The 26,243-nt window shown below is 42.7% G+C and overlaps 1 protein-coding gene across 3 annotated transcripts in view; it reads left to right on the top strand.

The window, feature by feature from the left end:
- The first annotated feature begins 12,881 nt into the window (after nucleotides 1-12,881).
- Nucleotides 12,882-26,243, top strand: part of ANKRD29 (ankyrin repeat domain 29) — a 34,278-nt gene continuing 20,916 nt past the window's right edge. For 2 of the 3 annotated variants that reach the window (XM_049828170.1, XM_049828159.1), the window contains exons 1-4: nucleotides 12,899-12,957; nucleotides 18,269-18,379; nucleotides 20,212-20,310; nucleotides 22,817-22,915. In XM_049828170.1, the coding sequence (XP_049684127.1) occupies nucleotides 12,937-12,957; nucleotides 18,269-18,379; nucleotides 20,212-20,310; nucleotides 22,817-22,915 (330 nt within the window). In that variant the 5' untranslated portion in view covers nucleotides 12,899-12,936. Of the gene's footprint in view, nucleotides 12,958-18,268; nucleotides 18,380-20,211; nucleotides 20,311-22,816; nucleotides 22,916-26,243 lie in introns of all 3 variants that reach the window. The other variant, XM_049828178.1, reaches the window with a different exon arrangement.

Genomic DNA, 26,243 nt, shown 5'->3' with positions numbered 1-26,243 from the left:
TTACGATGTTCTGCTAATTGTGAAACATATTCATTAATCACACGATCTCGAATCAAAACATTTGTTTGTGGACTTTCAATTCTATAGGGCATTCCATACACCATTTCAAACGCTGATATTCCTACATTTGCTCGGGGTCTGGTTCTGAGAATTAATAGTGCCATGGGTAGGCACTTAATCCATGATAATTTAGTTTCTATCATTAATTTAGTCAAAATAGTTTTGATTTCCCCATTCATCCTTTCAACTTTTCCCGAACTTTGTGGATGCCATGGCGTATGGTATTCCCACTTAATACCTAAGCTTTCTGTTAGATCTCTAACAATTTTTGACACAAAGTGTGTTCCTCTGTCTGAGTCAATTACATCAGGTACACCATATCGAGGTATAATGTATTCAAGTAATACCTTAGTAACTTGGTTAGCAGTTGCCTTGGAGGTAGGAAAAGCCTCAACATAATGTGTTAAATGATCCACCATTACCAATAAATATTTGTAACGCCCCACCCTGGGTAGTTCAGTAAAATCCACTTGTATGTGTGAAAAAGGTCTGTATGCTGGGGAACGTCCTCCAAGAGGTTTTTGTCTCATGTTGTTTCGATTAACCTTTTGACAGGTCTCGCAGGCTGTCGTGACTGTCTTTGCTATGTTATATACGCCTATACAGGCAAACTGTTGATTGAAATGATCAACTAACGCCTGGCTTCCCCAGTGTGTTTTGCTGTGTATTTTTGAAAATATTTCGAGTGCTATGCCCTTCGGCAAGACTTCTCTCTCATCTGGCAATATGTACTTACCATCCTGTTCCTTAGCTCCCATTTGCTCTAATTTTTCCTTTTCTGCAGACTCAAAGCTCAAATTTTTACTAACAGGTATTTGTTGCATAGTCAAAATCGTATTATAATTGCCTGCCACTCGTTTTGCTTCTGTATCAGCTGCATTATTTCCCCTAACTTGATAACTTGTACCTCGCTGGTGTCCCTTTATATGTACAACTGCTATTTTATTCGGCATTTTCAATGCCTCCAGAACTCGCCGAATTAATCCCGGGTGTATCAGTTCTTTTCCCTGTGAGTTAATAAATCCTCTTTCCTCCCATATTTTTCCAAAGGTATGTACCACTCCGAACGCATAGCGTGAGTCTGTATATATAGTTCCATCCTTTCCCTTCAGTGACACTAATGCTTTCCACAATGCATACAGCTCACAGGCTTGAGCCGACCAGCTGGCACTCAGGGGGCCTGATTCTATTGTTTTAAATTCTCCTTTTTCCAATTTAACGATGGCATATCCGGATAATCGTTTACCTTCCACTATTCGTGATGACCCATCTATAAATAATACTTCTCCACATTGTAGTTCTTCTTCTTCTAAGTCTGGCCTAATGCGTGTCTGCTGTTCAATTGTTTGAAAACAATTGTGCAATAGTTCATTGCCTTCTCCTGGGTATAAAAATTCAGCGGGATTAACTGCTCCAATAGTTTTTAAAGATAGTTTAGGGGATTCTATAAGTATTCCTTCATACTTTAATAATCGGCTATCTGTAAGCCACTTTTCTGCTTTTTGTTGTAGCACTCCCCTGATGTTATGAGGTGTATATAAGACAACTTCTCCATTAAAGGTAATGCGATTCGTTTCCTCAAGTAATAAGGCAGCAGCAACAATGATTTGTAAACAACTTGGCCAACCCCTGCTCACAGGATCCAACAGCTTTGATAAGTATGCCACCGGTTTCTTTTGTCCGGCCCATTCCTGAGTTAATACTCCGAATGCCGTTCCTTCATGTATGTTAACGAATAAATGGAATGGCCGCTTTAAATCTGGGAGGCTTAAAACCGGTGCTTGACTTAGCTCCCTTTTGAGACTGGCAAACTGCTCTTGATCCTGAGGGGTCCACTTGGGTATTTTGTCTTTAGACAGTTGTTCATATAAAAATTTAACTTTAAAACTGTAGTTCTCTATCCATTGTCTACAATACCCAAATAGCCCTAATGCCTGCCGAATTTGCCTCTTAGTGACAGGCATAGGTAATTCTAAAATTCCTTTAATGCGCTCTGGATCTAATATCTTCTTGCCGTTAAACAAATAATGCCCCAAATATTTCACTTTTTCCTCCACAAATTGCAACTTTTCTTGTGATACCCGTAGTCCCTTTTGTACAAGAAAGTTTAGGAGTCGAATGCTTTCTTTTCTTACATCCTCCTTATTATTCCCTGCTATGAGCAGATCATCTACATACTGTAACAGTACGTTTCCTGTTTGTACCTGGTATTCTTTTAAGAGCTCTTCCAGGGCTTGTCCAAACAGATTAGGGGATTCAGTGAACCCTTGGGGGAGCACGGTCCATCTCAATTGCTGTCTACGGCCTGTCTCTATGTCTTCCCATTCAAATGCAAAATAATCACGGCATTCTTCTGCCAGTGGACAGGCCCAAAAGGCATCCTTTAAATCAATCACACTATACCAGGAGTTATGGGGTCCTAGCTTGCTTAGCAGTGTGTATGGATTTGCTACTACAGGGAACCGGGTGATAGTTCTTTTGTTTATTTCCCTTAAATCATGTACAAGCCGATATTTCCCATTTGGCTTCCTTACAGGCAAAATGGGGGTGTTAAAGGGTGACATACAAGGCTCTAAGATTCCTTGTGCTAACAATCGATCAATTTCTGGTTTTAATCCTCTCCGTCCTTCTAGGGATATGGGATATTGCCTTACCCTCACAGGTATGTGGGGTTCGGAGATTTGAATTTTAATCGGTGGGATTTCCAGTTTACTTATTGTGTCCGGAGAGTACCAGACATCAGGGTTAATTTGTTTTTGATCGTCCACGGTTAAAGGATAAGCAGACACCATTAGCTCTTGGTTTTTTGCTTTGATTTCTAATTGTAATTCGACAATTAAATCCCGTCCTAACAGATTAAATTCTGCTTCAGGGACGAGCAAGAGTTCACCCATTCCAAATTTATTTTCAGTTTCGAACACCACATTTTTGATTTTGCTTACTTTAAAGGGTTCCCCTTTTGCTCCAATTACTTGTACTTTTTCAGGGGAAACTTTACATCCCTCAGGTATTTGCTTAATAGTCGATTTCTCAGCCCCAGTGTCTACTAAAAAGGTGAACTCTTGTTTATGGGGACCTATTTTTAATTTTATCAAGGGCTCATGATGACTCCGGTCCCCTAAGATATAGAGCCCCTGACTCTCCTATTCTGTTTTCAATATTTCCTCATCCCTGATCCTTTCTCTGCAATTCTTCTTTATATGTCCCTTCTTTCCACAGTAAAAACAATATCTCTGTTCCTTCCTTACTACTACGTTCCCTTGTTTCGTTCCAGCAGATCTATGTTCACCGATCTGCCCTTTGCGACCCTCTCTAACCGCTGCTACCATCATTTTTACTTGTCGCTTGCTGCTCTCTTCTTCCCGCCTTACGTAGATTTTCTGAGCTTCCCTTAATAATTCATCCAACCCTCTATTCTGCCAGTCTTCTAACTTTTCAATTTTCTTTCTGATATCTTCCCATGATTTTGCCACAAACTGAGTTTTGAGGAGCGCTTGTCCTAAAGGGTCGTCTGGATTTACCCCAGAGTACAGCTGAAGGGCTTTCCTCAGTCGTTCTAGCCACTCAGTAGGGCTCTCATCTTTCTTTTGCATTTCATTAAATGCTTTATTGATATTCTGGCCACGGGGTACTGCTTCTCTAATCCCCTGAATTACTATAGTTCTCAGGTCCTGCACATGAGTTCTATGCACCGGATCCTGATTATCCCAATTAGGTCTTTGGAGTGGCCATTTAATATCTGCTTGGGGTCCCTGGGCATGCTGAGCATCCCACAGTCTCATTCCTGCTCGTCTAATCATATCTCTTTCCTCGGTAGTAAATAATTGACCAAGGATAGATTGCATCTCATCCCAAGTATAAAGGTTTGGTCCCAAAAATTGATCTAATCTTTCTGCCACTCCGAGTGGGTCCTCAATTAAGTTTCCCATCTCGGTTCTTTTAAAATCTCGCAGGTCAGCCGAGCTTAGGGGTACAGAAATATATCCAATCACAGGTTAAGGTCCCCCCATGGGCATTTCCCTTAGAGGATATATCTGAGCTGCCCCTTTTTGGCTCCTAGTCACGCGTCTAGGAGGAAGGGGGGACCCTTGTTCCGACTCTGGTTGGGGAGTGGGCGCTCTGGGGACCTCTGGAGGGGCTGCGGGAGCAGGAGGAGGAATGTAAGGGGGGGGGGGGGGTTTAGAAGGGTTTCGTCTAACTCTTCCTTCTTTTTCTTTTGTTTAGTTTTTACTTCATTCAGTGGGTAAAGTCTAGCTCCCGGTCTTTCTAGCCACACTTCCGCATACTGACTCTCCTCCGGGTTAAGGGGTTTTTTATTATTAACCCAGAGGTTTAATTGCTGTCTTACCCAATCTTCTTCTGACCCATAGACTGGCCAAAAGACATTTTTAGAAATCTTCTTCCCTCCCCATACCTTAGTACAATATTCTATCATTTTCTGCTTATCTTTCCCTAATGTTCCAGGGAAATATCTCCAATTGTCTAAGATATATGCCAGAGGGGTATTCTTAGGTACAGTGGGTACCCTTCCCATGGGAGTCGAAGGCTTGCTGCCCTTCGCCCCCATCTTCTGGATTGTCCACACACACACACTCACTCGCTCCCCTTGTTCCTGGCCCAGTCCCTCGCGGGAGATGGGAAACGCAGTACTTAAGAGTCCACACTCGCTTGGTTCAGTATATCGAACCTCTCATTTGTTATAATCCAGGAAACCCAATCCCGCCCGAACGGCAAACCCGCGAACAAATTCGCAATATACTTACGCGTCCTGCGTCTTCGTCCGGACTCCCGTGCACAGAATTTTTATGGGATTTTACCGGTTTCTCCTTTGCTCACTATTCTAGAATTTAGGTTCGTCGGTAAGGTTGAGGTAGGCTGTCGGTCACGGGGCCGCGGATTGCCGTGGGGCGCCTCCCCGGAGGACAGAAGCCCACCGTTCCTTATCCGAGTCACGGCACCAAGAATTGTCATAAATTGCGACCACAAGGGATCATAATCCAATTAAAATTTTATTAATTATAGCAAGTAGAATATGAGCAAATACAGCGCTGGACGGCAGGGGAGTCTGCGCTCCACCAACTGCCGTAATTTTAGGTTACAGTTATATTCCTTATATACATTTCATGTACCCTTTTCTTGTAAGTCTCCGCCTTGTCTTGTTTCTTCTTTCTTCACTGGTGTAGGTCTGTTACCATGCAGATTCGGTAGATCTTCTCAAGGATGACTGTCCTTTGATATGGAATGTCTTTTGATGTGGAGAAATGCAGCTGTTGTTCTTCCTTTCCTTATCTAGGGAGTCATAGCCATTACTTTTTCCCCCTTATCTAGTAAGTTATAGCAAGTGCCCTCTTCCCGGGACCTCCACACATAATTCGAGCAAGTCTTGTCATTTACACAAGGCATATGTTAACTCTCAACATCTCTTCCCCCTTCTTGATTTCCTGAACAAATTTAACCCGTTTATTACATAAGCGATCTCATGTCTTTTTGCAGTTTAATCTTTACACTGGGCTTGACATAAATCTTAATAAGCAATATCATATTCATAGTTTCTCACATTGACCATTCACTTCTTCCACTCTTCTGAGCATTATTCTCTGCACAGGCACTCATAAGAGTCTGAACTCAGCGTGAACATTTAAAGCTTCAGCCCCCAGCTTCATCACCTGTGTGAAAGGAAAAATTGGTGGTGCTTAATTCATCACGTGGGCCAGCCATTGGGAGGAACCTCTTTTTGCCAGCACTTCAGAGACTTGCTTTCTGGATTACTAAAACCTGTTACCAACTCCTAAACAGAAGCTGGTTGAGGAGAGGACAGCGATGAAGGCAGTCAAGTGTCATAGGAAGAGCTCTCATGGGAAGTTCTGCCTTTGAACGGACCTCATGAACACCTGTCAGAATAGGTTGCTTTGTCCTGCAGAGGTTTGAGGTACACAGCTCAAAGCAGCTGGAACTCAAATTATTAAGCAAAGCAGACCTCTGCTGCAACAGTGCTATTTAAGGGATAGAAACTTCTAGGTGTTACACTTTTCCATGAGGTACTGGGAATGGAATAGGCACACAAGAGACCTTGCATTGCCCACTTATGGAGATAACGTTAACAATGCCTGTTAGCAGAAGAGCTGTAATGGGAATTTGTCGTTTCTTTACAGTACACAACTTTCTTACAGGAACACAGCATAGTATTTATTTCTCTGGCACAAGGAAGGACTTTAGTTAAGAAGCCTGAGCTATTCTCAGTGGAGACAACAAGTAGAGAGCACTGTGCAACTAGAGTTTGGCTTTGGGACTGAATGAGTGGTAAACTTCCAATATGTTACATGGAACATGCCAATTATATTTTTCAGAGGTTTATGTTTCAGCCAAATGCAGAATGTAGTCCCAAACTTTCTATGAGCTTGCTATGTGATCTTGAAAAAAATTGCTCCGTTTCCCTTACCTAGGCATTACCACTTGTGTAACAGAGACACAAGTATGACTTTAAAAAAAAAATAAAAAGTTCTTTACATGAAAAGTTCAGCATACAAATTGAGTTTAAGACTATAGTGTTCCTGGTAATTGTAAAATTGACAGTCACTCAATCTATTAGATTAATTTTCTCTGAAGTTTGCAATGTTCGTTTTTCGAATTAAATTAGGTTCTACAGTAAAGAAATCAACAAAACCAGGTAAGATTCCTTAAAGAATCACACATAAGTGCTTCCCAAAGCTTGAAATAGATCTCATATAAGAGGGTGCCAATATAATGGAAAGACATTACAGCATGAATTAACCTGATGCAATCCTATGAATTCATCCTAGGAGTTGTCATTGTATGGTAGGACTCTCTGATTTCAGTGTCTCGAGTATCAGATCTTTGTGAAGTTATGTTATTGAAATCTTTGTCCACAGAGTGCTAGCAAGAATAACATTTTGGCTTGATATGAACAGCGTCTTTTTTGTTCAGAAATAGATGAAGTTAGGGGATTACATACCACTTCAGTAACAAGGCTGTCTGGCACCTAGTGTGTGTGTGTGTGTGCGCGCGCGTGCGTGCGTGCCTATGCATTTTCACAGGGACACATTGATGGATGTGTACTGGCGATTTCATGATTTAAGACTCGTCATATACACAAGTGAATGTTGGAAGTAAAATATCAGTTCCTCAAACTAATTTAGAAATGCCTTTTGGTTCTGTCACTATTCCTCTTTTTAAGAGTAGTTGTCTAAAAATATATTGAAAGACAGTTGGAATAACAATCATATATTGCACTCGAAGTCATATTCACCTCATAATGTCCTAACATTTTGCAAACAAAGGTTAGCTAATTACATCTGAGACGTGCAGCTGGTTTTATGTGTGGCTGTTCAAGTGTTTCATGTGAGATGAGCCGTGCTATTCTCATTTAAAGAGGGAAGCTGAGATACTCAACCCTAAGTGCCTGTGAAAGAGCCAAAGGGCACTAAAAGTTGCAGCCAAGAAGCAGCTGAGGATTCCCTTTGGGCAGAAGAGTACTCCCCGGTGGTGTAGCATGCAGGATTAGGAATGATTAATACTCCCAGGTGGAGGATGAGCATGCCCAGGCACTCCAGGCTGTATGACTCCTGTTGCACAGGTACAAGCCGATGCCACAGGCTGCGCTTAGTAGATACAGCGTGCTTGGGAAGTATCACATTTATTGTGCATGCTCTGTACCGTGAATTTGCCTATGCATAGTACAACCTGAAAAGGTCGAGTTTATGTAGAGGGTTGGTGGAGCACACATACATGGAGTCTACAGTAAATCACAGTGGGCAGGCAGTTTTCCACGTTTTGTGGCCCATTTGTAGGTACTGCGGGACATCTGTAAGTCCTGGGCAAATATTGAGACTTCCCAGATTCTCGCTGGATGAGAGAACACACACAAGGCAAGGGGAAGGAGCAAGTGGCACAAGACTTTGGCTACTTTTCTGGCAGGAGGGGAGGGGCCAACATGGCTGTAAACAGCTTATTATAGGGTGTTCTTTCTACACCAGACAGCATTGCAATATAGTGATATCTAAGCTAGCTATGGTAGTAGTAGCAATCTACTTTGGACAACAGAGGCTGTCTACATTTGCAAGCAGTGCAGAGTAACAGGAGTGGATCTGTAGAGCAAACAGTTGGTGCTGAAGACCTGAAGTCTATAATATACCCATTTTGTATTGGGCTTGTGTGTTTGTTTTAATTCAGATTAGCTGTCATTCAATCCTAGGACATGAATACCCATTTGCAGCTGCAGTCCACTAAGTCTGCTCTTGTTCAAGTTTAAGTAAAAAATGGATCCAGTTTGCATAGTGCAAAATCCCTTCACAGTAAGAACGACAGCACAGTAAAGGAAGACAATTGGAAGATTCACTTCAGAAGTGTACTCCTCATCCAAACTAAAACACTGATGTAGATGTCCCCAGAGAGATCAACATGAACTGATTTAGCTAGCCAAGCAGTTCGATTTGTCATTCTACTCAGACGTCCATGTTGGCACAGCAGAACTGCGGGTGGTGTCCAAGCTGGCCAACTCGGTTCACTCCACAGCGCAGTGCAAATCTTAACCAAGATCAAGAGTGATTTTAGCAACAAAAAGTGTCCAAAGATCAGGGAAAGAGAAAGAAGTTATAAAGCTGCTCTCTTATTGTGTGCTGATATTTGAATCTTGCTGACAAAAACTGATGTGCAAAAACCTTAGGCTGGTGCTTTCAAAAGTAGCCTTTGTCCTGGGTGTCTGCATTTTGAGTTACAAGGCAAGAGACTGTAAGGAAGCCAAAGTGAGAAGCCATTTTTGAAGGTTTTGGCACAACAGGCTTGCCCAAGCCCACACAGGAGGTCATAGGCAGAAACACACAACAGTCTGCTAAGAGGCAGTGATCCAGGATTTTGAAATTATGCAGAGAGGACTAGGGTAGTAAAGAGGACTTTTTATACCTTTAGTAAAACAGAAATACAATTTGCTCTTCACAGTACCCAGGGATCTTACTATTGTTGTCTGGGTAAAATCAGGCTTCAAAATTTGTAACTGAAACTGCTGAAGATTGCTCCAGTTTACCTTTTCAATTACCTTTTCTTTTTAATCTTTGGATAAAGCAGTTTATTTCTGGAAAAGCATACAAACCTATTTACATTTTTTGAATACTTAAATAACAATGTTGATGGAAGCAAATGTCCCAGGAAAGAAGACAACGCAGATACAGCTGAAATCAATAACATAGCAAGATCTCCACCTTCTGTAAAACTTTAGAAAAAAATAAGTTACAATTAGAGAATAAATGTGACAGGCTCCCATCAATGATCCTTATACAGGTGATATTGGAAGCAAATGCGTCAACACTGTGGACACACAGCCGTATGGGAAATGAGAAAAGTTAGCGCAGAAACATATTTGTCAATGCGGTATCTCCCGAGTTCCACAGATGCAGGGTGTGATACACACTGCAGTAAAGAGCTCTGGGGTCTAGAAGATGGCAATCAAATTCAGCAACAGGTTCTCAAGATGGGGAGAGAATCCCACGTCAGAGCTCAATGAAGTTACAAAACGTACACTAACCACCGTACTCTGCTGAAATATATTTATCCATTTACACACACGGCAAGCAAATTTAGATTGCTGTTCACTGTCATTTCTAAACACGAATTTGCTTGTTGATCGCTATTTTTTAAAGTAAATAGAAATGAATGTATGTGTTTGCATAAAAACTTGTAGATGTTTGGATCAAGATCTCCAAATGAATATTTTGGCTAACTCAAAATTTGTGCCAGTTCTTTTAATTCGCCGTATACAGCTGCCCCTGAACTGTTCCGGCTTAGGTGAGGTTTGTGACTTACACAGAATAGTTGGATCAGCTTTTAAAGGCAACGGTTTCATTTGTTCCAGCAATTCATTTTAGATATCCTTCAGATTTGTACAAAACAACATGACTCGGGATATTTGAAATAATCACTGTGATGAAATACTAGGTGGTAAGAATGCAGCCTGCTGCCCTGCAGATGAATTCTGCCAAACAGGTAACAAATCCTGACCAGTTCAAATATCTTGGAATCTGAAATATCCTGCCAAGAATCAAGAATAGGGGAGATGCGGGTAGCGTAACCATGTAGCCCTAAAATACAGTATTGCCACTACTAGTAACAGGCGCTGAGTTTGCCAGGCCTCGGGACTGAGGCTCGTCAGTCTTGCTCTGTTGACCTCCCCTTAACTTTCTTCTACATGGTTTAGCTCTAACAGCAGTTTTACTAATTGACCAAGTGTCTACGAGTAATTTGTTTTACTTTTGTTTACCTTTGTATAGTACCGCTATAGCTTTACAACTCTAGCATAATGCTGCAGCATAGAGAAACGCAAACGTGGTGTGACTGAGAAGTGGTGACACAGGACGCAGGGTACCTGAGCATGGGCACGCAATGGTAAGAGGAGGGACGCAGGTTTGGTGCTGGTGACCCCACAGCTATAAACTACTCACCAATAGCCAGGTACAGAAATGCAGACCTGGAGAGGGACAAAACGGGATTTAGGGATAACAAAAGGAACTAAAAAACAGTATTTAACAAACATAAAAGCCACCGTGTGTAGTAAGTTTGGTTGTAATGTGGAGCTGCAGACCAGTGAAGCAAGAACAAGATGTAAAAGCATGTTAGCAAACGTATAAAATGACCCTATGCAGATCCTAGAGGGAGAAAGAAGCAGCCATCAACGTGAACATCATATTTCCTGCAGCGACCAACTCCAGATGCTGACAGCTCACCATAACATCCCAGACCGCCACCACCAGAATGAGACCACTGACTTTAGGACCCAGCAGAGCAGGGGGAAGGTGAGGATAATAACAGGAAAAGGAGTAAAAATGAGGAACTGCGTATAAGTTTTAACTGTAGTAGTATTAACACTGATTTTTTTTTTCTGCATAAACTTATTTTTTTCTTTTTTTTCTGCAATAATTAAATCTTCTCTACTAACGATTCTTGGATTAGACTGCTAAGATTCAGTTATACTAATTATAAATTCTTGGGTTTATATATATATATAAATATATATAAATATATATATTATAAGTATAATAATATAATATAAATATATATAAATATATATATATATATGAGGTGTGTTTCCTCTTTGCCAATAAACAAGATTTTGAGTGTAACAATAGGTAGATATATATGCCAAAAAAGATAGTTTCTAAATGCTTTCTGGGATAAACTTTCAAAGGGTCACCAAAAAAGAACATACCTTTGTGTATGTATTTCTGTTTTCAACAGTTCTGACAAATTATTGCACCTGAATATGAAAACAGCAAAATCACAGGAGACCACGTGCAATTGAAAATAGGTGCAGTTTCAGATTTTGTGGGCAAATTAAGAAAGGCACTTCAAAATTTGTCCCTTGACATACAAAATACATACAGACCCCCCAAAAAACTGCATTGTACTGCATTGTTGTCCTTTTTTGTTGTTCATCGAGAGAATTCTTTATTTTGTCTTTGTCAGAAAACTTAACATCTTGGCTGATGAATGTGAGAAGATTGGCATGTTATTCACAATAGATTTAATAAACACAGGGATTTTCTGGGGGTGAGGCAAGGAGCGTGTACCAGTTAGTAATATTTTCCTCTATCCGTGGGCAAGCATCACTGTGCAACTGGATCAGAGCAAGGATGACTCTTAACTATGCGATCTACTGAGTTTATGCAGTATTTTTAAGTTTAAGAAAAAATCAGAATGATCATCCACGTTTGTATGATCTTGTCAGTAATTAAGATGAGGTTCACACCAGACCATACATTCTGAGATGAGCTTATGTTATTAGCAGCTTTCATCTGCTAATAACAGTTTGGTTTACTGTACGCACAGATGAATATTGCCTCAGGAAAAAAATCTGCAGAAAATCCTCCACTTGAAGATTTGTAGAATAAACTATTTGGATCTTAGTGCAAGTATTTTCTCTCAGTGCATACACGTAATTTTCTCGTGAATGGGATTTACGTGTGCACATCAAAAGAAGAAAATCCCTAAGGGCTCCGCGTAAACCAACAATAGCAAAGAAATTCAGGAATCTCGCGCCAGAGCATGCCCTGTTTTGCCTACTTGACATCACGCAGACTTTGAATGAAATCTGCGGCAGCCAGGCAAAACAGGACACGCATTGGCTTTATGGCTGTTCATTTTTAAAGCCTTAAAATGAAGCCCTTAAGAACTTGCTGTCTTTCTAATAAGAGCGCATCACCCACGGGAGGTAGCAGCGTTGGTGATAGCTGGATACACGCAAGGGGGAGGGAACGCTCACCCCCACACGCTTGTGCCGCTGCAGCGTGGGTACGCTCACGACGATACCTTTTAGCAGTTTTTTTCCTAGCTATGAAGGGAAAGGGCTTGTTAAATACAAAAGGGGTGCCACGGAGGTGGCATTAGCTCCGTGACGAGGCTCGGCCTGGGGTGGGGGGGGCCTGGGTTTCCGCCCGTTTCAGTGCTATTTCGGAGCAGCGGAGGCTCGATCTCGATATATATTGGTCTGAACCGGCGGCCGAGCAGTGCGGGTCCCCACCGTGGGGTCTTGCTTCTCGGGGTGCTGCTGCTGGAGCAGGGGGTGCGGGTGGCTGCGGGGTAGCCGTGCCCACTGATTTTTAGAATAAGAATAAAAATAACAACGACAACAACAACAAGAGTAATCCCTAACGCTCCCCTCACCCCCCCCCCCCCCCAAAAAAAAACCTTTAAAGGGGAATAAGAGCCAGAAACTCACGAGCCTAAAGCCATGCGGGAGGGAGGCGCCGGCCCCGCCCCGGCCCCGCGCAGCCCCGGCGCGGCGCGGCGCGGAGCGGCGCGGAGGGACGCGGAGCGGCGCGGAGCTGGAGGGGGGGGGGGGGGGACGACGACGCGGAGCGGGGCGCTGCGATGTGCAGGATGTCTTTCAAGGTGAGCCGGGCGCCGGGGAGAGGGGCGGGGGGATGCGCGTTTGGCCTCCCGAGTTCTGCTCGCCGTGGACGGCAGCCCGTGAAATGCTCCGTCACGTTCTCGGGTTTAGGGAGTTATTTAGTATTTACCTTTTTTTTTTTTTTTTTAGGAGAAACGGGGGTGTTTGAGGGCGGAAGGAAAGAAAACGGCAGCGTCCTTCCCGGGCTCTGGGGTGCCCTGGGAGTGCTGCGGTGGCAGCCGATGGAGCCGGTGCTTTCCACGGCTGACACCCCCGAAAGGACCCGTGGTTGGTGTTGCATAAACGGCGAGCCTCCGTGAAGCCTTACGCTGGCTTTAGGGCGGCCAGGCTCAGCGCCGTGGGCTTTGGTGCAGGCGGGAGCCTCCTCCGCACTTTTCCGAGCGTCTCCGCTATCGCTGGTTGTGTAATAGTTGGGAGGCAGCGTTTACCCGTGCTCTCCGTTTCGGGCTGTGGTGGCCGCTGAAGCCAGGCTGGTTCGTTCCCTTTTCTGTTTGCGATTCGCGTCGCTGTTGGTACTTCTTCCATCCAAAACCGCGCGAGAGCTGTCGTTTCCAAAAGATAGCCTGTTTTTTAATCTGAGGACAGGATTAATAAAAGCGATTGGCAAAGAGGGAAGCAAGCAGCAATTTGCTGATGCTAACGGGTAATATTGACGCTAGATGTACATCTTCTCCTCCGTTATGCGCCTACTGGATGCTGTGCTTGCCCCTCTCTTATCGATCACCGGCTCTGCTCCAGCCCTTTGCCGTGCTGTTTGGGTCGCATTGCTTTTATTTGATGGATTATTCCCTGTACTTGCCTCTCACTCCTGTCAAGGTGCCTCCCCCCCCGGAGTGCCATGGGGTCACTTCAGTGGTGGTGCAGCAGGTGGTCCCCACCCACAGGTAAAGCCCCGTGGTGGCAGGGAGCAGGGTACCTTTGCTGACGGTGCAGCTCAGCCTTACAGCGGCTGGCGAAATCTCTGTGGTCATCCCCTTTTTGGTCCTGCGTTGGTCTCATACCCGCTTTTCTTTTCTTAGTCTTAGTCTCTTCTGTCCCTCCATTCTGTCTCTGTGAGTTGTTACCCACCTTCATTTCTCACAAGCATCCACCCTAACGGATGCTAGCCCCATGTTCCTGGTGGTGCCAGCCCCTTCTTCTTGCCGCCTTCTCCTTTTTTGGCCTCCTTGGTTTTTTACCTTGTCCTTCAGGTCTTCTTTTCTGTTCTGTCCCGATCAGCTGCTTTTCTGTGCCCTATTTCTTGCTTTCTATTCCCTCAAGTACTCCTGTGCAAGGTAGCTCACTACCTGCTCCCTCTCCCTCTGGGGAATTGCAGCCCCCATCTCCCTCTCCTTTCTCTCTTTCTGTGTCTTTTTGCTTGGCATTTTCTCTTTCTCTCAGAAGACTGTGTGCTTACCTTGGATTCCTACTGTCTCTGTTTGCCACTGTCTATTCATGTTTCCATTTATTATCCTACCTACCCATGAGGTAGCTTTTTTTTTTTTTTTTTTGTCACTGTCTATACACCTGAATATCCTCTCTTCTTCTGCCAGATTTTGCCTGTCTAAACTTACATCTGTATCTTGAAGAACCTTTCTTTTTCATCAGGATCCTTCATGTAGGATGTAGTGCTATCTAATAAAGTCCTCCCTCTTTCCTCCTAAGTCCCACTAACATTTTCCATTGTGTCATGTTTGATCATGATTCCAGTTTTTCCTCTTAAAACTTTTTACTCAGTTCCTCCTTTCCATTAGGACTGGTTTGGAAACTGAGAATGAAACGGGAATTTTCTTGTATTTTGACAGTTCAAGGAACAAGCCGCCGGGCTCGTGTTCTCTTTCTCTTCTCTTTTCTTTCTCTTTGCCTATCACCTCTTTTCTGTCACCTTCAAGATCACTGTTTAGAACTGCACTCTTCCTCCTTAGCTGTTACCCCACCGTGACCTGCCCCTTCTCTGCAAACAGCAAGTCAAAGGTAGGGTAGGGAGCAGGAGCTGCTGATCACAGCATTGAAATGATACTTTTCCCTTCTATATCCCTAAGATGACACATACAGATACACTATCACATTTTATTTTTTTCTGTATTCCTGCATAGAAATGGTCTTGTCAGATTTATAACATGTATTTTCCTCTAGGCCATTTTTTTAATAAGTATTTTTACTTGGTGTCAGCACAGCATGAATATAATGCCAGCTTTTCATCTTTGGGCTCTCATAAAAGCATATAAACAATTGAAATTAACAGCACAGCCAGAGTTTGAAATAATGCTTTAGAGGTTGTGATGAAGTAGAGGAAATTGTATCCTGAAAGTTTCTGATGCTGGAGCAAATGATATAATGAAACATGTCATTTTCACCAAAGCTATTAGCTAATCACTTTTTCAGACATTCATTGCATTCTGTTCCCAGACTGTCAATGCTGAGGATCAATTGTTTACTTTAAGGAGGCATTAGGAGCAGACTAGCTTTATAATAAGAATTACATGAAAATCGTATCTCTTGAAATTCAACATTACCTCTTCCTAAGAAGTATCTGATGAGAGAGGATTGAGTTCATAACTGAACAACAGCTGTCAAGGCTTACGTCACATCCTGCAGTTTAAAACCCATTTGTTGCTCAGTTAATCAGATTATTAATCCCAAAGTAATGGCTTACATTTTGCCTACCAGTGATGTCAGTATTGCTGATATGACCTGAAAATGGAAAGCACAGAGTTAGAAATCCTTGGTTTGAAAGCAAGAGAGAAATTGCCACATGGTACTCCTTGAGGCCGTCCTTGTAGGATGCCCAGATCACCTGAATGATTTTGCACATTCCATTAATCTTAGCAGGTAAAACAGCTCAGATTTGTGTTTGCTTTTGTTTTTTTTATCTAATCACTGCATGATTGATAGTCTGAGTGTGCTCTCTACTCAAGTTTTATACAAGGAATCCCCAGCAACGTGTGGGCACAAGGGGAAGTACAAGTACTGATAGCAGTATTCCAAATTGGGTCAAAAGCACCACTGGGAAAAACCTGATTTCGTGTCCTTGCTGCACTGGAGAATTCTTCCATTCCTTGGGTCTGATCCAAAGTATGAGGACAACTTTGCTGGAGAGCTGCTGTAAGAATTACCGGGGAAAAAAAGAAGTAGGCATTTATGACTCATAAGGCTAAAGACTTTGGACTTCTTCTTCCAGACTAGGGTAACACTGGCAACTTAGTTGTCTCCTCATGTAGACTGATGAAAGCAGGTAAAGAGTTCCTGAATGTTAATTTCAATTCCTGCCTATCTGATCGATAAAGGCGTTGTTGCATGATAGGCATAATAAGATGCAGTCACATTGCTACTGTGCCCTTATAGTGAAAACCGGGCTGGATGAAATAAACCTTTTCCTGTATGGATATATTGCCATACCCCAAAGCTTTCTAAAACTTTAAGGGATAGAGTGAGACAATAAAAGGTAAGGAATTCGATTTCCCATTCTGTAAGGTCTAAATATCATTCTTTTGCAATAGCTTTCCACTGAATATCATAATCATAAAGACAACAAGCCAGTACTTCCTAACTACCAGCTTTATAAATAAATATCTGCCTAATAAATCAGAGCAAAAAGGGCAATATGGGCCACTGTGTGTTTAGGTCAATTGTTTGCTTTTACGTAAAATTTTAGTGGTTGTAAGGGTAAAGATAGGAAAACACTACTGCACTGCCAGCAAGGTGGCTATAAACTGCTATCTCTACTTTGGTTGACATTATCTACAGATTCACCAGGGGAAATGTATTAGCTGTAAAAGGAAGATCAGAATTTAGTCTATTGTGCTTCCTAATTTTTTTCAGACTCCTGCCCCTATGTGTGCTGGTACAAGAAACATCGCTATCAATTTATAGGAAGTGTCTTATGATTTATTGAATAGTTGAAATTTCTCTCATCTCCAACAGCTGCCAATTTTCCAACCTATGAATATTAAAAATGCAACCCATGGAAAGTGCTCAGTGCAGCAGATCTGGGATAGATTTGCACAGGATTGGTCTTGTGTCTGCTGGTTTCTGCGAGGTTTATTACTTGCGTGTCAGTGGAGGAAGGAATTTAAACTGCTCTATGTGTGCATTTTAAGTATCAACCGTAAAACCATTCAATCCTGATTCTCTCTACCACATTACACGTGCACATTGACATTTAGACATGGAGAAGGGTGTATTACATTTTCTGCAGCAGAATGATTGACTTTTATATCCACTTTGCACTCTCTTTGGGTTATCCTGAGGGCAGGATTCGCTGGAGAGCAAGGCCCCTGGGTATTTTTGACACTGTTTTGGTCTAAGATGATTATCAGTGAAATGATGCTTTACTGAACTGTTGGTGGGTTTGGGCCTTATTAAAAAACCAGTGGCATGAGTCTGCTCTAGGATATGTACCATTGCCATCACAGCATTGTTTCCCCTCCACAATTCACCCATAGCAGTGCTTACCTGTAAGGGCAGCTATTTTGGCAGCTGCCTGCATGGATTGGATAAGGAGGTCACAAGCAAAGGCTGTGTCTTTTTCTGCTGTCCTCCTCCTATGCTGGGCAGTCACAATTTGCTCCTACCTGGGAGAAGTCGCGCTGTGGCATTGTTTCTAGGACTAAGAAAGCCTCAAAATATTACTATATTACTACTAATTTGTTTTAACAGTGGCTTCTGTTATCTAGATTTCAGTTTCCCAATTTTGCCTTACATATTGCCTTGTCTACCTAGTAACTGAATCCTGAAGTCTACAGACAGCAAGATTTTTGGCCTTTTTTTTTCCTAGCGTCACCCAGCAGGTATCTCACGTACCCATTGTTACAGGGTGTTAATTTCAGGGAGGAGGCGTAAGCAATACTTTTCCTGTCTTGGGACTTTATATGCAGAAAAGAAGGAGACGGCCGAGAGCTAACCTGAAACCCAGGAGGCTGTCCTGCAGCAGGACATGTCAGCAGGATGATTCAGCCTCTGTAACTGTGCCCAGCCCCACCACAGAAGCAGACAATACAGGTAGCAGTTGTTTTCTGTGATGTTTCCCTGGGGATCTGGACTAGCATCATCGTCTCTCATTACAGAGCAAGCTAAGAGTCATAGGCTACCATGGACACAGGGAAGACCTGAAACAACATGAGGGAGCACAGGGAGACTGATCTCTTTAATTGCACAAAGAAATTAAATTACCTTCCCTTCCATGCTCTGGTTTTGAAAGAACAGCACACTAAGGTGAAACTTGCCTGGCTTGAATGCAGAATTTGCTGGCGTGTGTTTGTCCAATGCATCTTCCAGCATGTTTTAGTTCTGCTTTTTGGTTTTTTTCACCAGAAAGAAACACCACTCGCCAATGCTGCGTTTTGGGCTGCGAGAAAAGGAAACCTGGCTCTCCTCCAGCTGCTGCTGAACAGCGGGCGAGTAGATGTGGACTGCAAAGACAGCGTATGCACACAATGCACCTACACCCACGGCACTGGTTTTACATCGCTTTCCATAGCCTGCTGCACCGAGGGTGTGGCAGGGATCTAACATGAGACGTTTGAGAGTCTTGTGGCACTTACGGATGATTTAAAACCTTCTCTTGTCAGGAAGCAAGTTTGAAACTCAAGATAAAATAGCGTGATGATGATTTACATCAGTTAGGGGTTAGGAATTTGCCAGCACTCAAAAATGTGTCTTACACGGTTATTTGTGGCGCTGACGTTAAAAGCACAGATCCTAGCACCTCGGGCTTCTCTTTGCAAGGAAATGTCATTGTAGTAATAGATCATGGTGAAGAGTCGACTCAACCGAGCCCAGGTAGCAATGATTCTGTCAGCTAGCAGAGCTCCTCATAACTAGAATTGCTGCTGGCCTCCTAACATCTTCTTCCCCGACCCCAGTATCTCCTGGACTTGGCACCAACAGGAAGGCACAGCAAGATTGCCACGCAAAGAGCAGACCAGACACGTGACAGATAGATTTCATGGGGATTTCCTTACTGTAATTGGCATGGGTTGAAATTAGTTTTGAGATTAGAAATCAGTTGAAAACACAGATAATGGGTATGTCTTGCTATTGTGCCTACAACTTATGGAGAGGTACTTGATTTTACTAAGCTATGGCAAAAAGCAGGGGAAAACCAAGGTTGAGAAGCTCCCAGGTTTCTTCGATGCTGGGACTGACTTACTGAGAATTGTGCCTGTGTTGTACAGGGTTAGTGCCACTTCCAACCTGAAACATGAATCTGGCACAGCTTCTCTCACTTTGACCACTTTCAAAGTGCAAGAGATTTTCTAAGCCCATTGACTTTAACCTATCTTTTTGTTTTCATTTTTGCCCTGTAGGCAAGTATTTGTCCTGCAGTACTTCTGGAGATGATGCTATGAGTGTCATTTTGACAGGGAGGGAGGGATATTCAGATGGGGGCATGAAGTAAACAGGACAGAGATCGATGCAAAGAAATAAGGTCCACTACTGCTCGTTTTTTCTCAAAATAAGGCTAGCCTTGATCAAGAATTTTTACAATGCACTGTAAAATACCCTGACTTACTAATTTTGTAGACTAAAATATTTTCATATGATTAAGGCTGCATGCTTCATTTTTGTAATGTCACCATTCCTTCTTTAAATTGAACTGGTGTGTGTGAATGTTTTAGAAGGATGATTTTCATCCTTATGCATGTGGTTTCTACGTATTGTCCATACAGCACATACATATAACCTGAATCTTACTTGGTTCACTGGGCTAGTGACCTTATGGTGGACTGAGGGAACCTGAACTCACAGTTCTGGTATGGAAAGTTCTCTCACATAATGTGAAGAATCACAGAGTGAGTGTGCTCTCATCGTTTGGACAGGGAATTAGCATTCCAATCACCCAGACCTTACTCCTGACTATGACTCAGAATTAAGTGACTCAGCTAAGTTACTCAGCTCCTGTGTCTAAGGTCATTCTTCTGGAAATGATGAAAAGATCTTTGGGATTCTCTGATAAAAATGCTGTGTATAAACCAAAAATATTCTTGTTATTCTTGTTGCACTTACTTTGGGACAATAAGGTGAAATCATTGCATATATATTTAACAAGTCAGGCCTTAGCACTGCAGGCAAACCTGTAACATTTTTGCTTTAATATCAAGTATTCTTGATAGTAAGTTTTAAATGATAGCAAGTTTTTCAATGATCATAAGCTTCCTTCAGCTTTTTGGAAGAGGTGCTGTCTCTTCCAGACAGCCTGATTTGTTGCTGGAGGTGTCTGTTGAAGGTACTGACTTGTTTTTCCTTACTCCCAGCTTGGCACAACAGCTCTGATGGTAGCATCTTACTATGGCCACATAGATTGTGTACGGGAATTGGTGTTGCAAGGAGCAGATATCAATCTGCAGAGAGAGGTAGGAGAAGTTCTGCATTCAAACAGTGATTGATTAAGTGACCGTTGGTTTATTACAAATAATAGAAGAGTATTGGTCTGTTGCTTTTTGCCAATTGCTATCACTTGCTGTGCAGTGCATGTATAAACAAGGTCTGTTCTCCTGAGGACATCAAGGAATCAGATGTCTGGAGTTTATAATAGAAAATGAGATGCCAGAGGTACATTTATAAACAACAACTCATCCAGTTGATTTCCAGCATATCTGGTTGGTGAGGGGCAGTTACATCCGAGATGCATTTTTGCATCTGCAGTTTTACTTATTGGCACAGTAATTTACAGCTTTCTGGATGGGATAAATGATGAGGAGAAGTCCTTTACCTTTTGATTTGCAGAGTCTGGTCATTAAAACGGAGTGGATGCCATTGGAGCCCAGGGATTATTTTGACTTGGTGTGCTTTGGAGTTTCTGCCTCTTAGTCTGAGCCAACTCATCTCTAACAATCACACAGCTTAATCAACCATACCCTTCCCTGCATCTCTGCTTTGTATTCAAGACATCTCTTACACCATGACGTGCTTGCTTGTGGAAGGGACAATGTCAGCGGCTGCTTTTGGGAAAGTGCCTTCCCCTCATGCTCTGCGCAAATGACTGTAAGAAGTACCTGCAGCCACTCTGGTCTGTGTGCTGGCTAAACAGAGAGCAGAATTTCTCTGGGGTAAGGACAGTTTTACTGGTCCAAAGAGAAGAGCAGTTTAGGGAGGGCATGCAGTAACACGGGATGGCGGCAGGCAGTGCAGGACAACAGTATGTTCATTGCTTTAACAATACAAGCCAATGTTTCTCACTTTCCTTGGTTACCTGGAACTAGAGCATTAATCTCATGCGGACATCTGCAAGTTACTGAGTCAGTGAATGCCATGTTCGATGATATAAATGTCTTTGTACCTACTGGCCTAAACTTGCACTAACCATGATTGTCAGTGTCTTTCAGTGGGATCCTGTTCCAACAAAACATGTATTTAAACATGTCCCTTCCCTTAGGTAAACACTGCTTAAGAAGCAGCAGCAAGAGGAAAAGTTGAGAAAAGTTTTATGGAGCTACTCTTGAGTATCACTCAGGACATACTGATTCAGCAAGCCAACAAAAAGAGAAACACTGAAATCCTCCAAAATCACTCTGTTGCAGAGAGGAAGCAAACCAGATTAAGTTTAAGCCCTAAAGACTAACAGCACTGTTCTGAAACTAAATCCACATACTCAGACCAGTGCTCTTGTACTCTGAAGTTGTGAAGCCTGGGGAAGTGAGAGCCTCATAAGTGTGTCTGGGAGAGAGGGCTCTGAAATGGACTCAAGGGGCCACGTGCTATTGTAAAGGCTTTGGGCACTGGGGTGAATTTCATGTGTAGCTCAGTTTTCCTGCACCTTCTATATCAGATGAGAGAGCCCAAAGTCAGGAAAGCCTGTCTCCCTTCCCTTCCCTTCCCTTCCCTTCCCTTCCCTTCCCTTCCCTTCCCTTCCCTTCCCTTCCCTTCCCTTCCCTTCCCTTCCCTTCCCTTCCCTTCCCTTCCCTTCCCTTCCCTTCCCTTCCCTTCCCTTCCCTTCCCTTCCCTTCCCTTCCCTTCCCTTCCCTTCCCTTCCCTTCCCTTCCCTTCCCTTCCCTTCCCTTCCCTTCCCTTCCCTTCCCTTCCCTTCCCTTCCCTTCCCTTCCCTTCCCTTCCCTTCCCTTCCCTTCCCTTCCTTTCCCTTCCCTTCCCTTCCCTTCCCTTCCCTTCCCCTTTCCTTCTGTCCAGCCATTAAAATCTTACATACTCATTTTTTTGGTCCCAATTTACTCACATGTTAATGACAGTATTTTATACAACTAGTATAAAATCAACTAGTATAAAATACGGGGTTTCAGTTCTTCAGTGAGTTTGAGGGAAAGCAGGTGTTACAGGGCTGGTTATCGTTGCTTCAAGGCTGCTTGGCTGGATGGTGATCTACTGCTGCAAGAGACAAGGATGACTTAGCCAACAGCAGTCCCATTTTGTTAGTGGAGAGTCAAGCAAGGTGGAGCTCTGCTGTACCAAATAACTGCCTCCCTGGCCTTTTCACACCCTGATGCAAATCCATCTCACGCTCCTATTTGTCTCAGGTTGTAACGACAGGTGGAATAGGAATTGGCTTCAAATTGGCTGTTCCTCTGTTGTGCAAGACTGGTCTTTTCTCACACCGGGCTTGCTTTCCCTACCTGGTGACTGGGTAGAAGTAAGTAAATCCTAAGAGGTCTATATTAGAAACTCTGTGCAGAAACCCCTTGTGAAACTTGGATGTTACTCAAATGTATGATGCTGGACAGATTTCTCAGTGCAATGAGAGGAAAACTGATCTAAGTTACCTGGTGTCCTCTGGAGTCCTCAAAATCATCATGTCTTTACAGCTGGTATGCAACTGATTGTGCTTAATATTTTTTAATTTGAAATGTATAGACTTCAGTCAATTGTGTTATGTATTTGGGGTCTTTTTAATCCATTTTTTCCTTACAGTCAGGTGCAACTTCTCTGTTCTTTGCTGCACAGCAAGGCCACAACGATGTAGTGAAGTTTCTCTTTGAATTTGGAGCCTCCACTGAATTTAAGAATAAAGTAAGATGATGGGTCTATTTTTGCATGCTGATACATTCTGGAAATCAAAGCAGTTTTCTTCCTATTCACATGGAACATGACATGGCAGCAGGAAGGTGATAAAAGGATTTCCTCACATGAACGTGTTTTAAGTAATATGAATAATGCGACATACTGTGAAAATATTAACTTGGGACTAGCTTTTACTACCTAGACTTAATGGCATAAGTTGATCAAAGATGAGTCCCTGGATAGTGATATCAAGCTTTCCTCTTAAGAACAAAGGGTCTTTTTGTACATGTTAGGTAGGATCCCATTTTATCTGTATATGTACTTCTCTTGCATAGACTGAAATTTTGTCTGCGTTGGGATGTCTCTGCATACCACCATAGGATACATAAGAGCATAATAGCTTCAGTCCTCCCTTGAATTCCCATTTACCCATCTGTGTCAAGAAGATGAAATGCACCTCAGAGCTGCTGTTTCTTTTTTCAGGCAGGTCCTTTTTCAAAATCTTCTTATAATAGCCAAAAGCACAGACGGCAGAGCCTGTGTCTGGTACATCACACCTCATGGGGTGAGCAGCATTAAGAACAGCAGTTCATCACTGACAGCAGTACATCAACTTAGTTTCTTTGCCCAATGCAGTACTAGCACCTCTGCTTTCAGCAAACAGAACCAAAAGCAACATATTTTCATGAAATTTTCTGGCCCTTGACATGTGACCACATTTTGGAGCATTCCCATGATCTGGGGAGGACAGCTGCCAGTCACTTACCCTGGGATCCATAGCAATGTGTTTGAAGAGGAAGGAATAGTTCTTTACCGCACAGTAATTAATTTTTCAAGATACTATAGTCTGTGATTTGAATGATTCCCTCAACCCATACCTGCTTTCTGGAGTCCCTGGAAATACAGGCCTTAAACACTAAGGGAATTGACAGAACATCAAAGACTCAACTCACACTCCAGGGACTAAAAATCCTGAGGTTTTGTGGCCAGAATCCACACATGCCCATACAGTAGGATACCAGTACCCCAGGGAGCTATGCCTGTGGTAAACAACTCTCTGACCACAGCAGCAATCAGTAAATTCAAAAACATGAATGAAATTGTGGCTGTTTAACACAACGTGGAGTGCAGCTGTGGAACTTGGCAATGCAGGAGGTTGCAAAGTTAAATACAACTGCTGGATTTTAAAGTGCTGGATGATCTCATGGGACAGAGTTACTGGGAGAAGCTGCACATTAAAATAAGGGCTGCTTCTCAGTCTTTTATTTCAGGGTATAGGTAAGAGTTAGCAAGATTCAGAAGGATCATCTTCTCTTGCATTCAGCTGTATACAGTTGGATGAGTGAACTTACACTGTCCTTTGAGTCATCTGGCCTATAAAAAGGCCACAAAGCCATGCTGAAGGAGCAAAGGTGTCCCAGGCCTAGGAAGAGCCTAGACTACTCACTGCAGTTCAGCGTGCAATTGGGCAGTGTTTTTGTAGAGGGAGGGAAAACGGTGTATGCAGGAAACTTGGTAAGGAGGGAAGACAGAGGCTGAGTCCCTTATTCTGTCTAGAGGGACAGTTAGCATTTTCACCAAACCTTTCCGGAGCCTGTGAACTAGGAGTTTGTGAAGAGGCCAAGACTTGGCACAGAAGGTGAACAGCAGGCTTGAAATTTTCTGGTCCTTCATGACAATATATGATCTTTTCTGAAGCATGCAAAATATATTGATGTGAGCCACTAGGGCAGATAAAAGGAGTAAAGATCTCAATGATAAGAAAATATTCCTGCATTCAGCAGCTCCTAATGGCTTCCATCATTGGACAACTGCAGGTTTTGGCTCTACTGTTGCTCACCTTGAAAATTTGCTCCCAACCCCCATATTCCTGCCTGCCTTTTCTGAATTCAGACCTGACTTGGCCCATGTGCCAGTCCGAAGTATCTTTTAAGCTGCAGGTGGCTCTTCCTCCCCAGGCCACAGTTTTCTGCCACTTCCAGTCAAGCTGGTTGTAAACCAGCACCAACTCCCAAGGGATGTAACATGAAAAACTGGCATGTGATGTGTTTGTGAGGCTATTTTCCAGTAGCATCCAACATGCCAGTCCAAGCACTCCCTCCTTCTCATCACTTCTTCAAGAAGTATATCAGTCACTTCAGCACTCACAGTATGACACAACCTACAGTGCCTGAAGATGTTCCTAGAAGCTGAACAAAGAATAGCTGAGTTAAAATGAATCTGTGCAAGATCACAGTGACACTGGTTTAAAAAGCTGAGGTTAGCTATCATGTTCATGCCCTCTTTGCTGAAAGGATCTATCTGGTCTCCCAGAACAGTAGCATGAGGGCTTTGCTAGACTCATCATTAATGCTGGGTCCTATCTTGGAAATTGCCATGTTCATTCTTTCACTCTTTACTTGCTTGGGGACTGCAGCTCTTCTGAAATGAGGATCTAGACACAGGAATCCAAATGCTTACATCTTCCAGACTGGGCTTTGGTAACCCACCAAATTTTTAGACTGAGGCTGGGTGGGAAACTAACTTGTACTTGCGCAGCAGTGTATATCTGAGCAGGAGGCACCATTGAGAACGTACTGCATTGACGGTATGCATCTTCCATTGGCCTTCTAGTATGGTTTTGTACCAGTTCAGTTTTCTGATTTAATAATGTGGGTTTCATAGCTTGGAATTACTCCATCAAGCCATTGTTCTCTTAACAGGTGACTAAGATAACAGGCTCCTCCATCCCCCCAAGCCCCAGAAACAATATAGTTGACAAAATATGACTTTTCACGTCAGAGATAAGGCATTTTCCAATTAAGGCACTCAGCTGGGAGCAGCACTGGAAAAGATATGGCTGATCCTGGCTGGTTTTAAAGGGGACTGCAAAATTAATCAATTTGCAAAGAACTTTCTGTTATAAATGAAGGCATGGATTTGAAATAAGAAAACGAATTTAATGTATCCTAGGAAACAGAGACTTTAAAGCAAGGAAATGCAAAGCCCAACATCTTCTTTTTCATGTACCTCTCTGTAAATTGTAATTACTACATTTGTTACTCACATATGAGAGTGCTGGAGAACTGTCTTAATATAGGCATTCAATTCTTGTTACCCCTTGTATCATTATAGTTGATATTCACTATGGCAGGCAAAGCAAACATGGTCTAAAACAGTGTAAGAAAGTAATTAGCAATAATCGCTGATGTTGTAAAGAGAATAATTAGTACTATTGAGGGTTATTATATATATATTATAAGAAATATTATTCAATAATATTATTCTGCATTGTCCCAGTCTGACATCTCTATGCATCATAAATTGAAACATGTTCTCTTTTCTTACTCTGAGACAT

The sequence above is a fragment of the Accipiter gentilis genome, chromosome 2 (assembly GCF_929443795.1).
Source record: "Accipiter gentilis chromosome 2, bAccGen1.1, whole genome shotgun sequence".
Taxonomy (NCBI): domain Eukaryota; kingdom Metazoa; phylum Chordata; class Aves; order Accipitriformes; family Accipitridae; genus Astur; species Astur gentilis.
This window is presented reverse-complemented; position numbering and strand designations above follow the sequence as displayed.